Below are 26683 nucleotides of genomic sequence, written 5' to 3'. Positions count from 1 at the left end.
GAAATATTACAATCCAGCCATGGCCGATGCTGCAATAGTATCAGCCATGGCTGGAGATCGTGATCTGACCCCCGCCACCGCCACCGATCTGCTTTCCTCCGTCCTGTTATTTGCTGTCCTCCGCTCCCCTCCGTCCTCCTGTTGGCTCCCCCCGCAGTCCGATCTCCCCCCCGCTGCCCGATCCCCTCCCCTCATACTTACCGACCTCCTGTGTCCCTCCCGGTGTCCGTCCTTCTGTTCCATGGGTGCCGCCATCTTTCAAAATGGCAGGCACATGCGCAGTGCGCCCGCCGAATCTGCCGGCCGGCAGATTTGTTACAGGTACATTTTGATCGCTGTGATAGGTTCTATCACAGCGATCAAAATAAAAAAAAAATAATAAATAAACCCCTCCTTTATCACCCCTATAGGTAGGGACAATAATAAAATAAAGAAAATATATATATATTTTTTTTGCCCCACTAGGGTTAGGGTTAGGGTTACGGCTAGAATTAGAGTTAGAACTAGGGTTAGGTTTAGAATTAGGCTTTGTGCACACGGTGCGGATTTGGCTGTGGATCCGCAGCGGATTCATAGCAGTTTTCCATCAGGTTTACAGTACCATGTAAACCAATGGAAAACCAAATCCGCTGTGCCCATGGTGCGGAAAATACCGTGCGGAAATGCTGTGTTGTATTTTTCGTAGCATGTCAATTCTTTGTGCGGATTCAGCAGCGTTTTACATCTGTTCCTCAATAGGAATCCGCAGGTGAAATCCACACAAAAAACACTGGAAATCAGCGGTAAATCCGCAGGTAAAACGCAGTGCCTTTTACCTGCGTATTTTTCAAAAATGGTGCGGAAAAATCTCACACGAATCTACAACGTGGGCACATAGCCTTAGGGTTAGGGTTGGAATTAGAGTTAGGGTTGGAATTAGGGCTAGGGATGGAAATAGGGTTAAGATTAGACTGTGGTTAGAGTTATGGTTAGGGTTAAGGGTGTGTTGGGGTTAGGGTTGGGATTAAGGTTATGATTAGGTTTGGGATTAGGGTTAGGGGTTTGTTGGGGTTAGGGGTGTGATTAGGGTTATGGCTAGAGTTGGGATTAGGGTTAGGGGTGTGTTGGGGTTAGTGTTGGAGTTAGAATTGAGGGGTTTCCACTGTTTAGGCACATCAGGGGTCTCCAAACGCAACACGGTGCCACCATTGATTCCAGTCAATCTTGCATTCAAAAAGTCAAATAGTGCTCCCTCCCTTTCGAGCCCCGATGTGCACCCAAACAGTGGTTTACCCCCACATATGGGGTACCAGCATACTCAGGACAAACTGGGCAACAATTATTGAGGTCCAATTTCTCCTGTAAAAATAAAAATTGCTTGCTAAAACATCATTTTTAAGGAAAGAAAAATGATTTTTTATTTTCACGGCTCTGCGTTGTAAAGTTCTGTGAAGCACTTGGGGGTTCAAAGTGCTCAACACATATCTAGATAAGTTCCTTGGGGGGTCTAGTTTCCAAAATGGGGTGAATGGTGGGGGGTTTCTACTGTTTAGGCACCTCAGGGGCTCTGCAAACGCAACGTGACGCCCGCAGGCTATTCCATCAAAGTCTGCATTTCAAAAGTCACTACTTCCCTTCTGAGCCCCGTCGTTTGCCCAAACAGTGGTTTACCCCCACATATGGAGTATCAGTGTACTCAGGAGAAACTGGGCAACAACAATTGCGGTCCAATTTCTCCTGTTACCCTTGTAAAAAATAAAAAATTGCTTGCTAGAACATAATTTTTGAGGAAAGAAAAATTATTTTTTATGTTCACGGCTCTGCGTTGTAAACTTCTATGAAGCACTTGGGGGTTCAATGTGCTCACCATATAACTAGAAAAGTTCCTTGGGGGGGTCTAGTTTCCAAAATGGGATCACTTGTGGGGGATTTCTACTGTTTAGGCACATCAGGGGCTCTCCAAACGCGACATGGTGTCTGCTAAAGATTGGAGTCAATTTTTCATTGAAAAAGTCAAATGGCGTTCCTTCCCTTCCAAGCCCTGTCGTGCACCCAAACAGTGGTTCCCCCCCACTTATGGGGTATCGACGTACTCAGGACAAATTGTACAATAACTTTTGGTGTCCAGTTTCTCTTTTTACCCTTGGGAAAATAAAAAAATTGTTGCTAAAACATCATTTTTGTGACTAAAAGGTCAAATGTTCATTTTTTCCTTCCATGTTGCTTCTGCTGCTGTGAAACACTTGAAGGGTTAATAAACTTCTTGAATGTGGTTTTGAGTACCTTGAGGGAAGCAGTTTTTAGAATGGTGTCACTTTTGGGTATTTTCTGCCATATAGACCCCTCAAAATGACTTCAAATGTGAGGTGGTCCCTAAAAAAATGGTTTTGTAAATTTTGTTGTAAAAATGAGAAATCGCTGGGCAAATTTTAACCCTTATAACTTCCTAGCAAAAGAAAAATTTGTTTCCAAAATTGTGCTGATGTAAAGTAGACATGTGGGAAATGTTATTTATTAACTATTTTGTGTCACATAACTCTCTCGTTTAACAGAATAAAAATTCAAAATTTAAAAATTGCAAAATTTTCAAAATTTTAGCCAAATTTCCATTTTTTTCACAAATCAACGCAAAACTTATCGACCTAAATTTACCACTGCCATGAAGCCCAATATGTCACGAAAAAACAGTCTCAGAATCGCTAGGATTCGTTGAAGCGTTCCTGAGTTATTACCTCAAAAAGGGACACTGGTCAGAATTGCAAAAAATGGCCAGGTCTTTAACCCATTCACGACATGCGCCGAACTATTACTGCAGTGAGCCCACATCAAAGTCGCGACATGTCAGCTGTTTTGTACAGCTGACATGTGCGCGCAATAGCGGCGGGTGAAATCGCTATTCACCCGCCGCTATTAACCTGTTAAATGCCACTGTCAAACGCAGACAGCGGCATTTAACCGACGCTTTCGGCCGAATCAGGAAGGTAACCATAGAGGTCCTTGAGACCTATATGGTTACTGATGCTGGCCTGCTGTGAGCGCTCCCCTGTGGTCGGCGCTCACAGCACACCTGCATTTCAGCTACATAGCAGCGATCTGATGATCGCTGCTATGTAGCAGAGCTGATCAGGCTATGCCAGCTTCTAGCCTCCCATGGAGGCTATTGAAGCATGGCACAAGTAAAAAAAAATGTTTTTAAAAATATGAAAAAAATATAAAAAATAGAAAAGTTTAAATCACCCCCCTTTCGCCCCATCCTAAATAAAACAATTAAAAAAAAAAATACACGTATTTGGTATCGCCGCATTCAGAATCGCCCGATCTATCAATAAAAATAAGCATTAACCTGATCGCTAAACAGTGTAGCGAGAAAAAAAATCAGAAACGCCAGAATTACGTTTTTTTGGTCGCCGTGACATTGCATTAAAATGCAATAACGGGCGATCAAAAGAACGTATCTGCACCGAAATGGTATTATTAAAAACGTCAGCTCGGTACGCAAAAAAATAAGCCCTCACCCGACCCCAGATCACGAAAAATGGAGACGCTTAGGGTATCGGAAAATGGCACTTTTTTTTTTTTAAGCAAAGATTTGAATTTTTTTTCACCACTTGGATAAAAAATAACCTAGACATGTTAGATGTCTATGAACACGTAATGACCTAGAGAATCATAATGGCAGGTTAGTTTTAGCATTTAATGAACCTAGCAAAAAAGCCAAACAAAAAACAAGTGTGGGATTGCACTTTTTTTGCAATTTCACCGAACTTGGAATTTTTTTCCCGTTTTCTAGTAAAAGACATGGTAAAACCAATGGTGTCGTTCAAAAGTACAACTCATCCCGCAAAAAATAAGCCCTCACATGACCATATTGACGGAAAAATAAAAAAGTTATGGCTCTGGGAAGGAGGGGAGTGAAAAATGAAAACGCAAAAACGAAAAAGGGCCGCGACTTGAAGGGGTTAAGGTCAAAATAGGCTGGGTCATGAAGGGGTTAAGAACCAGGACGTGCTTAAAGGGGTAGGGGCGTATACCAGTCTTTCAAACCTTTACATCTGTGCCCCGTTATCCTAAATTTGGCATACTGGTCTTTTTTGTGCGTTTTAGGTCCTACAATGTCATGTTGTGTTGTGCTTTGTCTTCTTTTCATCACATTTTGCTTTTTGTCGATAAGAACAGCCAGAATGGAGTTTCTGCCACATTAAAACAAGTAAACAGAAGTAATAGAGTGTGGGACCCTTTAAGTGTGGACATTGTTGGCATATCTTGGATCCTTCCAGGTTTTTAATTAGTTCTCTTGGATTTGTCAGAGATAGTTTTGATTTGCTTTTATCTGGGGACTGAGACCCCACCGATTGCTAAAAGATGAGCTTTTTGGAAAGTTTACGGAGTCATTTTTCATTGCATGGCTGATCACTTCTCCTGCTTTCAGTTATCAAAAATTGATCTCTCAGCACCTGACATTCTGCTGCATCTTTGAGACATTTAAAACTTATAAAAGTACATTTATGCTTTAGGCACTGACCAACTATATTCCAAAAACTGTGTTTTTCCTAAATGATATATCCAGATTTGAAATAATAACTGCAGTGCAATGCGGTCAATATTTTGATGTCAGAGATAGAAAACAATCTTCATATGAGGTCCTGTACGGAAATTAACCTAATTATATTTTGAGATGTCTTATTTGGACTAGGAATGTTTTCGGTCAGTTATGTAGCAATTTGTCTCGCCAAGCACTATTTAATAAGGTTTTAATTAATGTGTCTGTTATATAGAGATATCTGAGCAAATATCTCCAACTTTAATTATTTCATGTAAACTATTCATCATAGCGGTGTCTTCTAGGTTTTACTTCGGCTCTTCACGTAATGAGAGTTAGGTTTGTATCACGTTGACCTGTTTGATAGAACATGTATGCGTTGACCAGTTGACTTTGCTCTCAATATAATAATCACTCCCATAGGTTTTTGCTTTTCCTGTGTTACTGTGATAAAATAATACAAAGTGTTATTTTGCTTCAGATATGGAATAATGATCATATTTTATTAGCAATAGATTTATAAAATTATGAATATACAGTATTAATTTACAACTTATGTTGTTTTTCTTTTAGGATTACTACCACTGCTGCATGCATGATGGACCTAAGGAGATATCCCCTCGATGAACAAAACTGCACATTAGAAATTGAAAGCTGTAAGTAACAGCACCCTCTTGTCTATTTACTGTGGTTTAAATGTAGAATTATTGAAATTACGAATGGGCTTCGTTTTGTGTTATTATTCTTGTACTTTGGGAAAACCATCTAGTAACCTAACCTATATGCCTATGTACCAATGAATTTATTGATTTTATTTATGCCCAAATGGTGTTCTTTTGACAAATTTTTGGCCGAGGTACACTAGGATTTTTGCATTCCAAGAGTATGTGAACACGTTGTTCCTGCCTTCTGATGTGCACATAATTAAGAGAAAGTAATAACTGAAGGTGGCCGCTCACTTTCTCTTGATTACTAATGCGCCCTAAGGGGGGACAGTGACGCCAGCACTGATTGGGGGCTTATGTTTCATAATAACCGACCATTAGCCCCCGGAATGAGAGTGACAACACCGCTGGAACAAGAGATATGTATTAGTTTGTTTTCAGTGGGCAAACATTCAGATTGAGAAGGGGTTGTCCTACTACCCCTTAAATATGTGATGTTTTTTGTTGCATTTTTCTATGCAGTTTTACCAAGAAAACTGAAGCATTTGCTAGCACCAGCAAAGTGAATGAGATGCTTGAAGTTTCTTGCACACTTTGTTCATTTTCTACTTGCACACTTGCAGATATGAAGGAGTTTCAAATCTGCGGCAAGTCAATTCTTTCAGCACTTTTGCAGCATGTTTTACTAATGCCAATGAATGGGAAAAGCGTAAGTAGATAATTCAGCAAAAATATGCATATTTTATGCAGGTGCAGAAATGTTGGCAAATTTTTAACCCCTTTCCGACATCGGGCATAATAGTACACCAATATTGGACTACCTCCCATTGATGTTGGCTCCGGCATTTTTTCCAAGACGTGTCAGCTGTTTTGAATAGCTGACATGTGCGTCTAACAGCTGTGGGTGGAATCGCGATCCACCAACGGCTGATAACTAGTTAAACGCCTCTGTCAATCTCTGACAGCGCCATTTAACGCGCTTTTCCGGCAGGCACGCCGGAAATCCCGCCCATCGGTGACCCGTCACGTGATCACGGGTCCCCAATGGGTTGGCATAACCAGAGGTCTGCATCAGAACTCTATGATTGTCACTGCCAGATTGCTATGAATGCTGACCGGTAGTCAGCATTCATAGCAAGTGAGCAATTCTGCTACATTACATACAGGTGATCTGATCATCGCCTGTATGTAGCAGAGCCAGTCAGGTTATGGCAGCTTCTAGTCTCCCATAGAGACTATTGAAGCATGCCAAAAGTAAAAAAAAAAAAAAAAGTTTTTAAAAATATTTAAAAACTCAAAAAAAAAAAAAAAAAAATTTTCAAATCACCCCCCTTTCTTTCGCCCCATTCAAAATAAAAACAATTTTAAAAAATCAAACATACACATATTTGGTAATATTGCGTTCAAAATTGCCTGATCTGTCAATATAAAAAAAAATTAACCTGATTGGTTAATGGCATAATGAGAAAAAAAGTCTAAACACAGAAATACGTTTTTTTTGGTCGCCGTAACATTGCATTAAAATGCAATAACGGGCGATTAAAAGAACGTATTTGCACCAAAATAGTATGCACGCAAAAAAATAAGCCCCAACCCGAGATCACGAAAAATGGAGATGCAACGGGTATTGGAAAGTGGCACATTTTTTTTATTTTTTTTTAACTTTGAAATTTTTTTCCACCACTCATGTAAAAAAGAACCTAGACATGTTTGGTGTCTATGAACTTTAACTAACCTGTCATTATGATTCTCCAGGTTATTACAAGCATTCAGTGAACATGATGAAAAAAAAACAAATGAGACTGTACTTTTTTTCTTTCCCGTTTTCCTTTCAAATAATTTTTATTAAGCATTTTGAAATTTAATATTGTGTTTTGTAGATAATCATATATTCAACTTTCAAGGAAATAAGGGTGGGGAGAGGACGGGAGGTGAGGGAAATGGGAATGGGAAAAGGGTAAGAGAAAAATTGTGGACATGCTGTCCAGTCATAACAGAATTTGATTAATTATTAACAATTATTAACAGGTTAACATATATTACCTTCACAGGTATACATTAATTGTCACCTTTCCTTTTAATGTGGTAAGTTGGGATATACCTCAACCCATTTCTTCCATTTCCTATCAAATTTCTTATAATAGTTGTTTGCTATTGCAAAGTTTTCTTCTTTCCCGTTTTCCAGTACATGATATGTTAAAACCAATTATGTCTTACAAAAGTACAACTCATCCCCCAAAAAACAAGCCCTCATATGGCCATTTTGACTGAAAAATAAAAGAGTTATCACTCTTGGAAGAAGGGGAGCAAAAAATGAAAATGTTAAATCAAAAATACCTCTGGTCGCTAAGGGGTTAACGTGTGCACATACCCTTGAAACGTAATATTGACACCTTTTGTGCCATCCCCATGAAAAAAAAATAAAGTTTATAATCACCTAATTCCATCAACTGAGTCATACAGGCAATGTTGCAGAGTGGCTTCTTTTTGCATTTGCGCTGGGATGCTGACATGTTATAGACCAAAGACATACTGATTGGCAAATAAGATTGCGATCTCCAATGAGAACAGTGATGATAATGTCTGTAAAGTGATGTGGAATTAATGGCGTCATATAAGTGAGTAAAATATATAAATAGGCGTACAGCAGCAAGCAACCTACAGGATGAAGAGTGGCCATCTCCCACACTACGCAACTGTACAAATACACTTTTGCAATTCAAGGGGGATGTCCAGAACACAAATTAATGTTAATCCCAAATGCTTATCTATTTAATGTCATTTTCTAATATTTTTTCTAATACATTTTAATTAAAAATTCCCTATCCTTCCCTTATTACACTATCAAACTGATTTATTTTATTTTATTTACTACTTCCTCTTTGATTACACTTTTTTTTGAGAATCCCAGTGCATACTGGGATATTCAAATGAAGCGTCATCAGGGAGCACTGGCTGATATCTCTTGCACAGATCTGGTCTCTGTGCGTATTCTTACAATGCGCACTGAAACTGTTTACTTTCCTGACATTTTGTTTCTTTTTATCTGAATTTGTGAGGGAGTGCACTGTCACTGTGCATATTGCACAATAACAATAATCTACAGAGCAAATGTCAGAATTGAAAACAGGGAGTTATCACAGGGAGTAGCGAGTAGTTTAGGCCCTGAAACGGACATCACTGATGACGCTTCATTTCAGGGAGGGGGCAGAAGTAGGTGCAGTGACCGCAGCCTCTTTCCCCTGATGATGCTTTGTTTGAGTATTCTCAAATGAAGAGTCATCAAAGAGAAAGTACGAAACAAAAAATTGTTTTTCTAAGATATTTTAATTAAAAATCCCCTCTTCTTCCCTCACTACACTCTCTAACAATTTTTTTTTACTACTTCCTCTTTGATTATATAATTTGTTGTCAATACTTATGTATGCTCAGTAGATTCTTGTCACTATGCAGTATGCACAGTGACAGCGCACTTCCTCAACTGGTCAGTTTAGAAGAGACAAATCGGCAAGAGAGCACAGTGCGTGTTACAGAGACCAGATCCGCTCTCGCAAGTGATATCAGCCTCTTAGGCCGGCCTCACACTAGCGAGTTTTACGGACGTATGAGCGCATTAAATACATCCGTAAAACACGCATTACACACGGCCCAATTATTCTCTATGCCCCAGCTCCTATCTGCCGTATTTTACTGATCCGTATTATACGGCTTTCTATGGTCGTAGAAAATCGCAGCATGCTGCGTTTGTCACCGTATTGTGCAAAAAAATCGCCAATGCAAGTCTATGGGGGCCCGAAAAATACGGATTACACACGGACCAGCAGTGTGACTTGCGAGAAATACGCAGCGGTGTTAGCGAGAAAAGCCGGCAATTCAGTGCGGTGTACAGTAAGATCACACTGACAGCTTACAATAGAATAAGTGGAATAAATGTGTACACATAGAATAGGTATGTATATATATATATATATATATATATATATATATATATAATGTCATTGAGACACATATATGTATATACCGTATATACTCGAGTATAAGCCGAGATTTTCAGCCCAAATTTTTGGGCTGAAAGTGTCCCTCTCGGCTTATACTCGAGTCAAGGTGGGTGGCAGGGTCGGCGGGTGAGGGCGCTGAGGCATACTTACCTGCTTCCAGCGATCCTGGCGCTCCCCCTGCCGTCCCACGGTCTTCGGTGCTGCAGTTCTTCCTCTATCAACGGTCACGTGGGACCGCTCATTACAGAAATGAATAGGCGGCTCCACCTCCCATAGGGGTGGAGCCACCTATTCATTTCTCTAATCAGCGGTGCCAGTGACCGCTGATTAGAGAAAGAAGCTGCGGCACCGAAGACCAGCTGTGACAGGCAGAGGGAGCCGGACGTCGGGACCAGGTAAGTATGTAATATTCACCTGTCCGCGTTCCAGCCGCCAGGCGCCGCTCCATCTTCCCGGCGTCTGCGCTCTGACTGTTCAGGTCAGAGGGTGCAATGACGCATATAGTGTGCGCGGCGCCCTCTGCCTGATCAGTCAGAGCGGAGAGACGCCGGGACCGGACGCTGGGAGCTGCAAGCAAGAGAGGTGAGTATGGCTTTTTTTTTTTTTTTTTTTTACTGCAGCAGCAGCGGCAATGGCAGAGCTTTCTATGGGGAACTATGAATGGTGCAGAGCACTATATGGGGCACAGCTATAGGGAAATAATGAACGGTGCAGAGCACTGTATGGGGCGCAGCTATAGGGAAATAATGAACTGTGCAGAGCACTGTATGGGGCACAGCTATAGGGAAATAATGAACGGTGCAGAGCACTGTATTGGGCACAGCTATAGGGAAATAATGAACGGTTGAAAAGAATCGTGCCTATAACATGTTTAAGCCCAAGAAATCATTCAAAGCAACGAATGTAAATAATTCATATTTTATTTATTACATGGTATACATAAAAAAATATTTTATTATTAAAAACAAAAAATTAATATCATTTAATATATATGTATGTAATATCAATTAGTGCCCATATCTATTTGGCTGACCTATTTATATAATTATATTAGTACCCGTAAGGACTTATTATGAAAAAAAAGGGGGGGGGGGGGTTTAAAAAAGAAATTTTTTTTTTAATTATGTGTATAAAAATCGTAGTAAAGTGCAACAATGTGCATCCAAGAATCCAAGCAAAAAGAGTGTAAACTAAAGCGAAAGTGCAACTGCTTAAAGGGAACCTGTCACCCCGTTTTTTGAGATTGAGATATAAATACTGTTAAATAGGGCCTGCGCTGTGTGTTACTATAGTGTATGTAGTGTACCCCGATTCCCCACCTATGCTGAGAAATAACTTACCAAAGTCGCCGTTTTCGCCTGTCAATCAGGCTGGTCAGGTCGGGTGGGCGTGGTGACATCGCTGGTTCTTCCTCAGCTTTACGTTGGTGGCGTAGTGGTGTCCGCATGTTGAGGTGACTAATCCACTGTGGGCACGTGAACAAGCAGCGCGCGATCTGCGCTGTCATCCCTTTCGTCAGTGGGGGCGGCAAAGATGCAAACTCGGCTTTGGGAAAATGGCCGCCGCGATCTCTAATGCGCACGCGCGGCATCCCGCCGCCATTTTCCTGAAGCACCGTGCAGCAGAGCACTCGATCTGCGCACGCGCGGCCCCAGGAAGATGGCCGCCCCCACCGACGAAAGGGATGACAGCGCAGATCGCGCGCTGCTTGTTCACGTGCCCACAGTGGAATAGTCACCTCAACATGCGGACACCACTACGCCACCAACGTAAAGCTGAGGAAGAACCAGCGATGTCACCACGCCCACCCGACCTGACCAGCCTGATTGACAGGCGAAAACGGCGACTTTGGTAAGTTATTTCTCAGCATAGGTGGGGAATCGGGGTACACTACATACACTATAGTAACACACAGCGCAGGCCCTATTTAACAGTATTTATATCTCAATCTCAAAAAATGGGGTGACAGGTTCCCTTTAAAGTGCAAAGGAAGGAGAGAGACTCTCATACATAAGGTGCAGTAATTCACATATAAAGTCACTTACTTTGGGGTATATGAACTAGATGGACTGGTCGCCAGATAGAGTATGGTGCACCCTGACGCGCGTTTCGGACGCTAAACTCCTTCGTCAGGGACGAATTATGAACGGTGCAGAGCACTGTATGGGGCACAGCTATAGGGAAATAATGAACGGTGCAGAGCACTGTATGGGGCACAGCTATAGGGAAATAATGAACGGTGCAGAGCACTGTATGGGGCACAGCTATAGGGAAATAATGAACGGTGCAGAGCACTGTATGGGGCACAGCTATAGGGAAATAGTGAACGGTGCAGAGCACTATATGGGGCACAGCTATAGGGAACTATGAACGTTGCAGAGCACTGTATGGGGTACAGCTATAGGGAAATAATGAACAGTGCAGAGCACTATATGGGGCACAGCTATAGGGAACTATGAACGGTGCAGAGCACTGTATGGGGCGCCTCACTGCGAATGAAGGTAACTACAGGTCATTGACCTAGTTTCCATTCATTCGCTGGGGTTTTACAGCCAGGAGCATAGCTGCATTATAGCAGAGCTCCTGGCTGTAAAAAAAATTAACCCCTTCAGATGGATTTACAACATGTAAAGTTTTTTGCTGCCGGCGGTCCACCACAACATGGCGCAACCGTCGCACGACAGTTGCGACGTGTGTCAATGCGTCGCTAATGTTGAACTATGGGTTGAACTAGATGGACTTATAGTCTTCCTTCTGTTGAGGGAGGATCTAAAGTGACCCTTCACGGTTGACTCAGTGATTTCCAAATTAATCTAAAGGGCGTTGCCGGCAACTGAAAATGACCAGACGGAGACTCGTGCCTCTGTGTGGGGGATCGAGCAGATCTCTGTGCCCCTGTTTTATTGTCTGACTTTTCATAGTCATAGAAATTATACTTCAACCAATCAGCATAAGAACACGTTCACAGTTCTTAACCTATAAGAATACAGGAAAAACTTAACCCATGAGGATACAGGAAAAATGGGAACTACAGATATGGTCATGTCTTTTTGGCATAGAAAAACATATTAACAGATGCCTCAGTCTTGTATAGCGATACCCCCACGAGTCTCTTATCTGGCTCACTTGAGTTAGAATACTCAAGGTCTTTATACCAATTATGAACCATAGACTAGCTGAATAACAAAATATTATCTTCATGAGAAACAGGACAGTTATTTCATAGCAGCTGTAATCTTCTACCTAAGTAAATAACAGAATTTATCTTTAACCAAAAACAAAATGGAGTCAAAGCACAAAATGGAGAATCTTTCATAATTTGTTCCTTCACAATCCCCCCTAGATAAATTTTGTTAATTAATGTCCAGCATCAGAGGTACTATCCCAAGCTATGAGCTCGAGGGGTACTGGTCTTCACATGACTGGTGCCATGTTACCAGCCATGGCTGTTGCGGCGTACCCGTCCCCCCTGTGTACTAGAATTTACGAATAACAATTATTGATAACAGTAGTTGGGATCTTTTGAAGATAGCCATGCGCTTGGCTTCAACATCTTCATCTGGTAACTTTGTAAAATCGGTGTAGAGAAAAGCAGGCGTGGCAACGCTTTTGGTTTCATCATTAGTTGTCTTAGTGCAGAATTTCCTAATACATACAGAAATACACCAAAGAACAAGTTTTAGTATTACATACATGACAAGGATAAAGGCAGCGATATATAACAAACTTTGTAAGATTCCAGCTATCCAGCCGCAAGTCCCTCAAACCAATTGGCTGGATTAAGAAAGGAGAAGGTGTCTGCCCACCAACTGTCCTTATTACGGTCATTGTCTTTATCATAATCTCTGAGTCTTTGAATATCTTCTAACTTATGTGAATACTGGCAGCCATCTTAAATAGAGTTAAATTTGCATTAGCAAGCATAAGGGGAAAAACTTATTGTTTCACAGCATAAGAATATATAAAAGTACAAAAGAGTATAAAGATATATATTTTCAACTTGACAATCCCCCCTAAACACTAAGTTTTTCCCTAAAAAGAAAGTTCCTTCGAGACTGTCCATGTGATAGGGAAAGGGGAGGTGGATTTCTTCATCCAGACACCTCAGAAGCTCTCCCCTTCTGAGAGGCCTCCAAGCAGCTGAACCCTTCACTAGCTTCGCATGGAGTTCTCCCGCTGTCCCTAAACTAAATCTCTTAGCATCATCTGAGAGTAAAGGGTATTGTCTATCTTCTTGAGGGGGACGTACTTGGGGATCTCCCCTGGATCAGTGCCATCGTACTCTGGTGAGTCTACTTCTTGGTTGAGGAAGGTGCCAGTTGGAGTTGCCTTAGTAATAACCTTTTTATACAGGGGAATAACACAACAGAGGATTATCGATCCAACTACAAGAAGGGCAATCAGTACCAGACAAGCTTGTTGAAAGAATCCTTTGAGCCCATCCAACCAGCCGGAAAAGAAAGATGTGTCTACTCCTGCATTAGATTTTAATTCTGCTGCTAACCCATTTATCTTTTTAAGGGCTATCATGGTCTTTCCATTTACCCCAGAGTTCTGAGGGATATAGGTACAACATTCCTCTCCCACCATCCCACAGACTCCTCCTTTCTCAGCTAAGATCATATCAAGGGCTAGTCGGTTTTGGAGGGTCATTCTAGTGTTAGGGCTCAACTCCTCAACTATACCTTGGAAAGCATCACAGGTAAAATTGACAAACCTTTGTTCACTGTAATATATGTAATTGATCCCATCAACATTTTTATTAATCTGCACTTGTGGATTAATAAAGCAAAGCTAGCATAGATCTAGTTCTGGGCTTTAAATTGGTCAGGCACCCCCCTTGGCACTCCAATGCCATCAACATATATCAATGGATTTTCTTCATAACTCATATGGAGCTGATCGAGACTTCTCCTCCTTCGGGTATATTCATCAGGTGTCTCCGGATCCCAAGGTAAAATCTTGAACTGCATAGCTAGTTTAACAAGGGTGCATTGACCTGTCCAGGCATTAGGCAACCTAGGACGGAGCTTACCATCTCCACATAACCAATAAATATCGTACATATACTGTATATGATTAGCTAGCAAGTCAGTATCCAGGGAATTGTTCTCTTTACAGAAACCTGTCTCGAAGACCCCTACTTGGTGTACCTGTAGTGTCGTGGGAATTATAGCAGGTATAATTATCAGCTAATACGGTTATCCCTCCTGGGACCTTTAGTTTAGGTGCTTCATGAATTAGTGGGACATAATCTGAGCAATCAGTGGGCTTTAAACCCTTCAACAGATTCATAACACAGGCAGTAGTATTAAGTATATCCAATATATCCCAAATTTGATCATCTGGATAATCTGTGGCCCTAACCAATTTATCCCACATCTGTATAACTGACAATTTTATTGGCTATATCCATCTGTACTACTAATCTTTTATGATATTGTACAAACTTATTATTCAAGGATATTGAGGAATTTAGACTGCCCCATGCGGTTACCAATATTATTAAATGGAAATACGAAAAACCAAAACATCATGTCCCCTTATTTGCCACTAGTCTGTTTGACCAGCTTGCACTGCGATACGTGGATCCACGTCGGCCTTCCTTCCAGCTTTACTGACATAGGAGTAATGAGGAGGACCTGGTAGGGACCGTCATACAAGGGTTCTAGTCCGTGTTTTCTGACATAGCTTTTCACGACCATAAAACCACCAGGCTTCAAATTATAACCAATATCGGTTTCTGCTGAATCTGGAAGGAAAGAAGAAACTAAAACATGGGTGTTAGCAACATTTTTACTAAACTGAATAACATATTGAACAGCACGGTCAGTTTCTTCTGACAACTACTGAGACTGAAAATTTACAACTGAGAACCTAGCACCAAACAATATCTCATATGGGGACAGGCCATGTTTTGCAATAGGGGTAATACGAATATATAAGAGCCCTGGCCATGGAGCTGTAGTCTCCTGCATCATTTTGGTCAATTGTCCCTTCAGTGTGCCGTTCAGCCTCTTAACTTTCCTACTAGATTGTGGATGGTACGGAGTATGGAGGGCTACAGTGGATCCAAGCATTGTCAGAACCTCCTGATACACATGAAAAGAAAAGTCCGGGCCTTGGTCACTTTCAACAACTTCTGGAACACCATATCTGCATATAACTTCCATCACCAGTTTCTTTGCTGTGGTCTTTGCAGTCACGTTGGTAACGGGGAATGCTTCTGGCCAATTGGAGAACATATCGACAACCACCAGACAATATTCATACCTTCAGACTTAGGCAACGTGATGTGGTCCACCTGGTGCCTTTGGAAAGGATAGTCGGGCTTAGCAAGATGCTTTGGGGGTACACGTTGAAGTTGACCGGGATTGCAGGTCTGACAGATACCTCGATGTGTGGGCCCATGCGCCCACGTGGCAATAGCAGGGTACATCCGCTTAGGGAGACACACAAGTTGGTCCTTTTTCCAGCGACCATTGTCCATACGTGCTCCATCAGCTTTCCACTGCTTCTCTTCTTCCTTTGGAGACATTCTCTGCATCGTCATTAAGCGGTCTTGCGGGGTCCGGCAGAAAACCTCAGTCTGGCATAGATCAACAGGTTCCTGTAGAGTCAGTGTTTCTTGTAACTGTTTACGCTGAGAGCGTGTGGTCACCATAGCTGGTATGGGCTGTTCAACAGGCAGGAGAGCAGCAGCTTTTGCTTGCATATCCACAAAGGCGTTACTACCAGTCTGTGGACTGTTCCATAGTACCATGCTCCTTAACTTTGATAATGGCCACCTGGGTAGGTAATTCGATTGAGTCCATGAGGGTTTTAACAGCTTCAACATTCTTCACTGAGTCCCGGCGGTAGTAACAAATCCTCGATTGGCCCATAGGGCTCCGAAATCATGAGCAATACCAAATACATACCGTGAGTCCGTGTATTTATTAGCCCGACTGTCTTTGGCCAGAACACATGCAGTAGACAGATCCTGAAGTTCTGCTTCTTGTCCTGACAGGGAGGGAGGGAGGGAGTGCAGCTCCGTGCACTACAGTGTCTTCCGTAGTAACAGCGTATCCAGTGTGGAATCTGCCAAAATCATCACCATATCTTGAACAGTCTTTCAGGGCCTTGTAGAGAGGTTGCATTATGCGGGATGCGTCCGGTATTCACTGACAACAATAAGTACATAGTCCAAGAAAACGCTGGAGCTCAGTCTCATCCTTTGTAGCTGACGGCTATTTTCCTTTCTTCTGTGAGGTGTCTGGCACCCTGAAGGAGACAGTGACCCAAAAATATCACTTGACCAAGGCAGAACCGAAGTTTCGAGGTCGAAACCCGACAGTTCAGATCTGCCAGATACTTGAGGAGGCTAACAATGGCAACAATGGCTTCCTGCTCTGTTCGTGCACACAAGAAAAGATTACCCACATACTGAAGCAACGTGACATAGGGATATTCTAACTGCCAGGGTAAGAGACACTCGCCCATATTTTTTTGCAAACTGATTGGGACTGTTTTGGGCCCCTTGTGACATAACTGTCCACATCAATTGTCGTCCCTGATAAGTGAATGCAAACAGAAACTGGCAATCTGGGTGTAATGGAATGCTGAAGAAGGCATTGGCGAGGTCGATGACTGTGAACCAAGCAGCATCCTGAGATATCTGGGACAAGAGTATATGGATTAGGCACCACCGGAGTTTCTAGAACAGTAGCTGCATTAACTGCCCGTAGGTCTGTGTACCGGCAGGGGGTTGGCCAGGTGGGGTCTTTTTCTTAACGGGAAACAAGGGCGTGTTACATGGAGAAACACAGGGTACCAGGGCACCATTATCGAATAACGTTTGTATTTGCCCCTTGAGGCTCCGCTCCTGATCATGTTTCAAAGGGTACTGATGGACTTTGGGAAAAAGGGGGCACCAGGTTTGAGAAACACTTTTACTGGTTTTACAGGTATTATTGGGGTGAATCTGGGCCTATCAGGGCCATCATAACCGTGGGAAGGGCATGTAAGATACACATCTCATTATGTTCATCTGCATAGGGGTTATATAACGTAAATACCATCTGACCATCATCTTGGAATTATACTCTGGAGCGGAACTGTGATAATAAATCTGTCCCCAGTAAATTTACCGGACATGAGGGAGAGATTACGAACTGAGCAGTAACTTCAGGGAAAGGTCCCACAGGGATGGGTTTTGTGAGGGTATATTTATTGGGTCTGCCATCTACTCTAATTAAAACAAGCTCTGGGTCTGAGAATTAACATAGCGAGGGAGATTTCCAGACACAGGGTTAAAATAGATATTGAAGTATGAGACTGGATTTGTCTAAGGGAGGGGGGCTGGAGCCTTTTGCTTGGGCCACTGATAAGGAACCAGCTGCGTCCTTGTACTGAGCTGGGGGCTAGAGAGCGCAGCTGCTTGATTTAACCTCTAATTTTACTGCTGATACAGAGCGGGTTAAGTTCTTCTGAAAACTTTTTATTACTTTTAGTGCATCGTTCGGAGTGGAATTCTCGATGTCAGGTCTAACTGACATTATTGCCTCTTTCAATTCAGATTTAAGGCCGGACATCAAAGTTGCCACAAAAAGGTGTGAATAAGCTTTATTATACAGTGAAAACCCCAAATCTTTAAGTACTACCATAAGACGCCCATAGAGCTTCTCGGCAGTCTCCCCCTTGTCCTGTGTGACATCTGTGAGGGGGGTAGCTTGGTCCGCTCGTCTATCTTGTGCCCAAACCTTTAAAGCATTACAGAAATCAACACCACTCTCATAGGTTCCCCCGTCCAGGTTATACATCATGCCACCCTCAATAATTGGAAAATACCCCTCTCCAGCCTTCACATGGAGTAAGTGTAACAGATCTCTCTGGGGAGTGGAATAAATCTCTCGATTCGCTGCTATTTGTCTATAGACTGGTGCTGGCGGTGGCTGATAATAAGTGCCGTCAGCGTTTAGCAAGGGAAAGGTGGAGGCTACAACTCCGGGTCTTCTTGCTTCACAATTGTAACAGACCTGTCTCCACTGAGAATTAGTAACTCCGCATACATCACAAATCCACCCTGCAGGATTATAGGGTGGGGGTGCACTAAGTTTTGACAACCCAGGATATATTGGAGCTTTGGGGTTAAGGGGCATAGGGCTTACAGTCGGGAGAAGAGACTTGATTTCCTGGGGAGGGACCTTATCATCTAGCAGGGAGCCCCCCTGTTTCAGATTATCATTTTTAATTGTTTGTCTTTCTAACACATTACCCTCAATCACTTTTTCAGTTCCTTCTTGCACCACAAACATCCAGTTTTTGTCATAGTAATAGACAACTTTCCTTTTTCAACGTAACAAAAACAAATCCGAATTCAATTTCTCTGTTAATCCTTAATTTGCTATATATATCAACCACTCAACTTGAAGCAGATAAATCTTTTTCCAATCTTTTAATTACTTACACTGATAACCAAACAATCTCTTACATGTTTTCTTCTAAAATAGGCACAATTCTTTCACTTTCAAATTCCAACTTGAACTTACGATATTTCTTTCTAATTCAATACAACATTGTACTATTGCACATACTACACAACACAAGGATAGAAAATTCCGAGAGGACGCAGCGACTCGCCCCCTCCATACCAGAAACACAGAACTGATAAGAACATCACAGCATTCCTCAACATAAAAGAAAGCAATAGCGCAGCTGTTTGACCCCTCCCATCGGATATTTTGGAAATCTATACACAGAAACAGAATGCAGCAGTTCTCAGACTTAATTAATTTCTACAAAACCTTCATCGCACAATTCATATGCCAGAACACCTTAGAAAAACCAATCATTGAGAATATTTTCCTCATCTTTGGGCTAACAGTATCAGATTCAACACACAAATTCAAAGTCTTCTCTTACTTCCATGGAAACATGATTCTCCTTTAGAGCTAAATAGCCTTACCTAGTTGTGCACAATACCGAGAGGCCTTTACGGTTTGTTCCACTGGGTCTCTCTGTCCCCCACTGGGACAACCCAAAAAACGCGGTACTCAGTGAAAGGAGGAGGGAGTCTTAAACTTCCCTCCGAATACCTCTGGATATATATATATATTGTATACTTCTATATATTCCTGAGTTACGTATCCTACCCAATCTTCGATCACCTCACCGCGCCTGATTCTGACAATGATCAGGAATTCAGGATATTTTGACTATAAAGAGAATTACATCACTGGTCAATCCGGGGTGTCCGTCCCTTATGAGGTACGGTTCGAGCACTGGGCTCCCCACGGAACTACACCTCTATATGATTCCACCCAAAAATCACCCACCATCGGGGACAAACCTCAGATCCTCTTTGCAGCAACAAACACAGGAAAACCACACCAAACGGTCAGTCTGGACAGTATAACTGCCAACTTACCGTGGTTGTTGTGGGGGATGATCAGTCCCAATTTTCCAGTGCCCGTGTCCGCTCCGAGGGTCCTTTGTCTGGTTGTCCTCCGGGGGGCAGAGGCGTTCCTGGTTGGGGCCCCACGTTTCCGGGCGCCAAGCTGTTGAGGGAGGATCTAAAGTGACCCTTCACGGTTGACTCAGTGATTTCCAAATTAATCTAAAGGGCGTTGCCGGTAACTGAAAATGACCAGACGGAGACTCGTGCCTCTGTGTGGGGGATCGAGCAGATCTCTGTGCCCCCATTTTATTGTCTGACTTTTCATAGTCATAGAAATTATACTTCAACCAATCAGCATAAGAACACGTTCACAGTTCTTAACCTATAAGAATACAGGAAAAACTTAACCCATGAGGATACAGGAAAAATGGGAACTACAGATATGGTCATGTCTTTTTGGCATAGAAAAACATATTAACAGATGCCTCAGTCTTGTATAGCGATACCCCCACGAGTCTCTTATCTGGCTCACTTGAGTTAGAATACTCAAGGTCTTTATACCAATTATGAACCATAGACTAGCTGAATAACAAAATATTATCTTCGTGAGAAACAGGACAGTTATTTCATAGCAGCTGTAATCTTCTACCTAAGTAAATAACAGAATTTATCTTTAACCAAAAACAAAATGGAGTCAAAGCACAAAATGGAGAATCTTTCATAATTTGTTCCTTCACACTTCAACCTTAATAACTATGTAATGTTAGTCTATAGGGAAAAAACGCATCTCGCAGACAACTTTGCAGGATGCGTTTTTTCCCCTAAACAACGCATTGCGACGTATTGAAAACGACGGTAGTGTGAAAGTAGCCATATTCGGTTGCCCAGAATAGTCACAACATGTGCTAAAAATATTCCCACTTAACTGTAGGTCAGCAATGAACAGAACAAGATATAAAAAGCTGAGAAAATATGGCAAAATAAAGGGTTTTTTTTTTAATTATTTCTCAAAATCTAAAAAAAAATTATACAAGTTTAGTTTTTATGTACCACAAAATTGCATGTATAGAATAATCAACAATGATGAAGACCCCTCATTGCGGCATATAGTACTGCTAGTGTAACGTAGAAGCATTTGCTTGGACTGAGTTGCAGAAGATTCTTACGAAAACTAAAAGTTAGATTTCTCTGATAGACATAGACTTCAAAAAATCTGGTGAAGTGACTTTCCACTTGGACTGACAGCAAAGTACAAAACTAACAGAGCAGACGGGCATGGAACACTATTGACAGGTGACATCTTAACCTTACAGTTCTTTCTACAATTCTCAGTTTGTGTGGACAACTGGCTACAATTTCTTTAAAAAATGCATTTGTGAAGGCAGCATAAGAACTCCGTGTGAACGTTATTTCCTCTGGAAAAACCTATAGATTTGAGACATGTTTCCAGTGTGACATTTTGTACATGCATTTTTTAATCTTTTCCATTTCTCATATGTCTTTTTGCTGTTTTTTTTTTAAAGTCATAGACCTATGAAAATTGTTTTAGAATGGATTCAACAATTCAAGAATAAGATGATTCACGTCCCATAGCTACAGTATATTGTAACGGGGTCTACTGTGCTGTAGTACCTCTTTCAGCACCCCCCCCCCCCCCGTGTTTCAGGAGGTCCACTCTGCTTTTGCTCTATTCTGAATGAAGGACGCTGGCTGGAATTCCTTGATTACATGAGAGCATATAAAAGCTGACTGCTACTCCACGTATTTCCAGTCTAAAAGAACACACTTTATTCACAGCACACAGAATATATAACACAGATACACAGGGCAGGCCAATAGGAAAAGCAGGCCAGACATACATTACAATAGCCGCAGGGGGCCGGAGCCTGCTGATATTTACTGTTGAATTACAAAGGTGGGGGAGGTCAGAAGGATAATATCTTGTCCCCTCTGACCAGGGGCGCAGCCTGTGGACTGATGCATTTCACATGGAACCTATTATACATAATATATACTGCATAACATATTCTTGGTGCTGGGGGTTCTGTAACACGGCTCCCCTTTTCAGCGACGCGATCGGCATACACAGTCTGATCCTTAACGGATCGGTTTGGGGATGACCGAAGTTTATGGGGTTGGTACAAGTTTCGTTTGTTGACTTAGTCCATCGGCATTACCGTTTTGTTTGCCGGGTCTGTAGTGGATGGTGAAGTCCAAGTCCAAAGGTTGTAGGGCTAAACTCCACCGCAGTAATCTGGCGTTGTCTCCGGAGACCCGATTAAGCCAGACTCGGGGATTATTGTCCGTTAAGAGGGAAAACTGCCGTCCATACAAATATGGTTGTAACTTTTTGAGTTCCCATACTATTGCCAGACACTCCTTCTCGATGGCCGCATAGCTCACTTCACGGGGCAGTAGTTTCCGACTCAGGTAAGCTACCGGGTGTTCTTGGCCGTCCAGCCCGATTTGGCTTAGTACTGCCCCCAATCCAAACATAGAAGCGTCTGTGTGAACAAGGAAACGTTTAGTTGGATCGGGTGCGGCCAATACAGGGGTATTGGTGAGGGCATCCTTTAGCTGGCGGAAGGCTTCCTCACACTCTGGGGTCCAGGTTACCTGGCGGGGTTGGTTCTTACGGGTCAGATCAGCTTGGCCACGCTGCTGCAATTGGGAACGAATTTCCTATAATACCCCGCTGTCCCTAGAAACGCCATGACCTGGGTTTTAGTGCGTGGGGTGGGCCATTTGGCTATGGCCTCAATCTTGGCTGGTTCTGGTCTCTGTTTCTCACTTTCCACCCAATGCCCTAAATACTGAACCTCTGCTTTGCCCACATGACACTTCTGGGTGATTCCGGCCTTGTGGATCCTGTCTAATACTGTCTCTAGGTGATATAGATGCTCTTCCCATGTCACGCTGTAGATGGCGATGTCATCCAGGTAGGCACATGCATAGTCCTGGAGACCATCCAGAAGCCGTTCAGCCAGCCTCTAGAAGGTCGCCGGGGCAGTCTTCATCCCGTATGGCATAACTCGAAACTGGAATAAGCCAAACAGGGTGACAAATGCCGACTTGGGAATAGCATCAGGACTAAGGGGAATCTGCCAGTAGCCTTTGCATAGATCGATGGTGGTCAAATACTTTGCCCCTGCCAGCCGGTCTAACAAGTCATCCACACGCGGCATGGGATACGCATCCGTCACTGTTTTCTCATTGAGCTTACGATAGTCTACACAAAACCGTGTAGTCCCATCCTTCTTGGGCACTAACACTACGGGGGATGCCCAGGGACTATCTGACTCTTCAATGACCCCTAACTGCAACATCTCTTGTATCTCTTGTCGCATCCCTTCTCGTACAGACTCAGGGACGCGGAAGGGGGGTTGTCGCATGGGGGTCTGATCCTGGGTCTCAACCTTGTGTTGTGCCAGGTGAGTGTACCCGGGTTTCCCCGAAAACATCCTCTGTCACTGCCTCAACAACTCCTCCGCCTGCTGTCTCTCCCGGGGACCTAAGTCTTCACCCCAGTGTACCTGGTCCCATGTTTTAGATTGAGTCCTCTCCCCTAAGACATCAGGCAAGGGAAGTCCAGCTAAATCCTCTGCTTCAGGTGCACAGATGGCCACTACCTCTTCAGGGCGCTCCCGATAGGGCTTCAGCATATTCACGTGGAACATGCGGATAACCCTGGGGTCGTCACAATCGGCGACATTATAGGTGGTGTCGGCTTTTTTCCCCACTACCTGGTAGGGCCCCTGCCATGCAGCTTGGAACTTGTTCTGCCTAGTGGGCTCTAACACCAGGACCTTCTGCCCTATTTCCAAGGTGCGCTCTCTGGCCCTCCAATCGTACCATACGCGCTGGCGCCGCTGGGCCACCTGCATGTTCCCACGTACAGCCTAGGTCAGCTCCTGTAGGCGGTCCCGGAATTCCAGCACATAGGGTACAATAGGTACCCCTTCTATGATGCCCTCCCCTTCCCAGTGTTCTAGCACTAAGTCTAGGGTTCCCCTTACCCGTCTCTCGTACACCAGTTCGAATGGGGAGAACCCCGTGGATTCTTGGGGCACCTCTCGATAGGCAAACAGGATGTGAGGCAATAATTTCTCCCAGTCCCTGTAGGACCTGGTAAAAGTCCCAATGAGTTGTTTTAACGTCCCGTTAAAGCGTTCACACAACCCATTGGTTTGCGGGTGGAACGGGGCGCTTCTAGTAGACTTTACGCTGCATAGCTTCCACAGTTGGTTGGTCTCCTCTGCTGTAAACTGGGTACCCTGGTCTGAGATAATCTCCCGGGGAAATCCAACTCGTGAGAAAAACTGGAGCAGGGCAGCCGCCACCATCTCTGCCAGTATGTTAGGTAACGCAACCTCCTCTGGATACCGTGTGGCAAAATCTACCACTGTCAATATATACCTTTTCCCTGATGGACTGGGTTTGGCTAACGGCCCTATCAGATCGACCGCTACTCGGCTAAATGGTTCCTCCACAATGGGGAGGGGGCGTAATTTGGCCTTGCATCGATCTCCCCTCTTGCCAATGCGCTGGCAACGGTCACAGGTCTGGCAGTATTGACGAACATCATAGGTTACCCCCGGCCAAAAGAAGTTTTGTGTCAGACGATGCCTGGTGCGACTGACACCGAAATGCCCGGCCAAGGGTATATCATGAGAGATTCACAGTAACTCCTGCCTATACTTCTTGGGAACTACCAGCTGTCGTTTTATAGTGGGGCTCGTCCCTGTGTGGTGCTGCTCTGTGATCCGGTAGAGGAGTCCCTGCTTCCATATAAACTGTTCCCCTTCCAGTACCCCTCTCCCCTCCTTTGCCTTCCCACGATATCCCTCCAATGAAGGATCCTCAAGTAACTCCCTCTTAAATCCATCTGGGGTGGCCCAAGAAATGTCTGGCTATGGAAATACGTGTAGGGCTGGGATGTCTTACCTGGGCCTCCTCTGAGTGTGATTCCGCCTCCGCAGCTCGAGCTTGTCTCCGGGTGGTCACAGGATATGACTCAGCCAGAGGGGCAACCGAGAAGGCAGACAACATGGGCCCCAAGTCATTTCCCAGCAAAACATCTGCAGGCAAATCCTCCATCAAGCCGACCTCAACAAAGCCATCCCCAACTCCCCAGTTCAGGTGAATACTGGCAGTGGGCAGTCGATGTATGGCTCCCCCTGCTACACGGGCTGCCACTGTCCGGTCCATCTTCTCTTGGTCCCGGACGAGATGAAGCTTTTGTTGCTGGCGATTAACCCTCGGGCTTCCACCAGATCTTTTAATGTAGTCCTCTTTAACTTCTGGTAGTTGTCTTCCATTCATTCCTTTGCTCCTGTAGAAGGGGTATCAGATCCCGCTGTCTGCCACCAGTGTAACGGGGTCTACTGTGCTGTAGTACCTCTTTCAGTACCCCCCCGTGTTTCAGGAGGTCCACTCTGCTTTTGCTGGATTCTGAATGAAGGATGCTGGCTGGAATTCCTTGATTACGTGAGAGCATATAAAAGCTGACTGCTACTCCACGTATTTCCAGTCTAAAAGAACACACTTTATTCACAGCACACAGAATTTATAACACAGATACACAGGGCAGGCCAATAGAAAAAGCAGGCCAGACATACATTACAATACCCGCAGGGGGCCGGAGCCTGCTGATATTTACTGTGGGAATTACAAAGGTGGGGGAGGTCAGAAGGAGAATATCTTGTCCCCTCTGACCAGGGGCGCAGCCTGTGGACTGATGCATTTCACATGGAACCTGTTATACATAATATATACTGCATAACATATTCTTGGTGCTGGGGGTTCTGTAACATATATGAATTGGTAAAAATGGATAAATACATAAAAATATGCAACATATTAAAAGATGTATAACATATAAAAAATATATCAACAGAAACAAACTAGACAATAACAGTAAACATGTATTATGCCCCCCTCCCTCCATATCTGGGAGAGCTTTTTTCACTATAGCGTACCCAGAGATTGAGGATGAGAACAGTCTTCCTTTTGCGTCATGCAGTTTCATCTTGTCTCAAATATTTTTTTGTCTAATCCTAACATTTATAGCCTCTGAAGATTTTACCATGGACGAAACGCCCAACAAATCTGGGGTTCCATGTCTTTTTATTAAGCTAGGAATGCGAGGCCCAATTCATTATTGCATTTGCACCTATTTTTTTGTCATGGCTTTGTTTTTTGTGCCTTTGTTTGCTCAAATTCATCTTTACATTTGCATCGTTTTTAACTAATTTTATATACAGTGTGCTCGCCTGTTTTTTCGTTTTTTAGTTCACCACTATGAGCAGGGTTTAGGGTTTCCAGATGTTTTTACCTGATTCATCAAAAATGTACTCTAATGCCCCCCTGATGTAATTTTATGTCTGTGAGGAATTTTGCAACTTTTCGCTCTGCAACTCACAAAAATGATTAAAGAAAAAAAAAAAAGAGCACTTTTGAATTTACATAAAATTCATGAACAGTGCGCGCCATTTTGGTGAGTTTGGCGCAATAACTGACACAAGATTACAAAAAAGAAAAGTGGCAAATAAGTGTCACGATTCCTTCGCTTAGTGAATGATTGCTATGCTGTTCTGTGGAAACTGTCTTGCTGAGCTGTCTGTATCTTGACTGACAGCTTGATTGCCCAATTCTGTGATGGACTTTCTGGGCTGTTGGTGCCTTTATTGACAGCTCTGCTGTCTAATCTGTGACTGGGGCATGCCGGACTTTCTGCAGGTGTTCAGTGTTCTGGTAATCACATAGCTATGGTACATAACTGAGTTGTTTGCCCCAGATCCCTGCCAGATGTAGTTTGTGCTTCTTGGTGAGTGTTAGCCTGATTCTGTTGCTCTGAGTTCTGATCTTCTGCTGCCTGACCCTTTGGACCATATTCTGACTACCCCTTTGTCTTGTCCTTCGGCTTTTGATCTGTTGTCTCTTTTGTTATTGACACTGGACTGTGACCTGACTTATGCCTCTGTCTTTTCCCTTGACTATCTACGTACTCTTTCGGTATTGACCTCGGAACGTCTGACTCTTCTGCCCCATGGCCTGTCCATGAGTAGTGACTAGCATCACATAATGATTAATGAATGGCGACCCATGGTGTAGTGTCCATCTG

General features: G+C 43.3%; 1 protein-coding gene across 1 annotated transcript in view; it reads left to right on the top strand.

Annotated features, from left to right (window-relative positions):
* The window catches only part of GABRB2 (gamma-aminobutyric acid type A receptor subunit beta2), a 491244-nt gene that overhangs the window by 334135 nt on the left and 130426 nt on the right, over positions 1-26683 (top strand). The window contains exon 5 of the mRNA XM_069763784.1: positions 5093-5175. Within this exon, the coding sequence (XP_069619885.1) occupies positions 5093-5175 (83 nt within the window). The remainder of the gene's footprint in view (positions 1-5092; positions 5176-26683) is intronic.

The sequence above is a fragment of the Ranitomeya imitator genome, chromosome 4 (assembly GCF_032444005.1).
Source record: "Ranitomeya imitator isolate aRanImi1 chromosome 4, aRanImi1.pri, whole genome shotgun sequence".
In the NCBI taxonomy this organism is placed as follows: domain Eukaryota; kingdom Metazoa; phylum Chordata; class Amphibia; order Anura; family Dendrobatidae; genus Ranitomeya; species Ranitomeya imitator.
The sequence above is the reverse complement of the archived record's forward strand: the minus strand, read 5'-3'. Positions and strand labels throughout refer to the sequence as shown.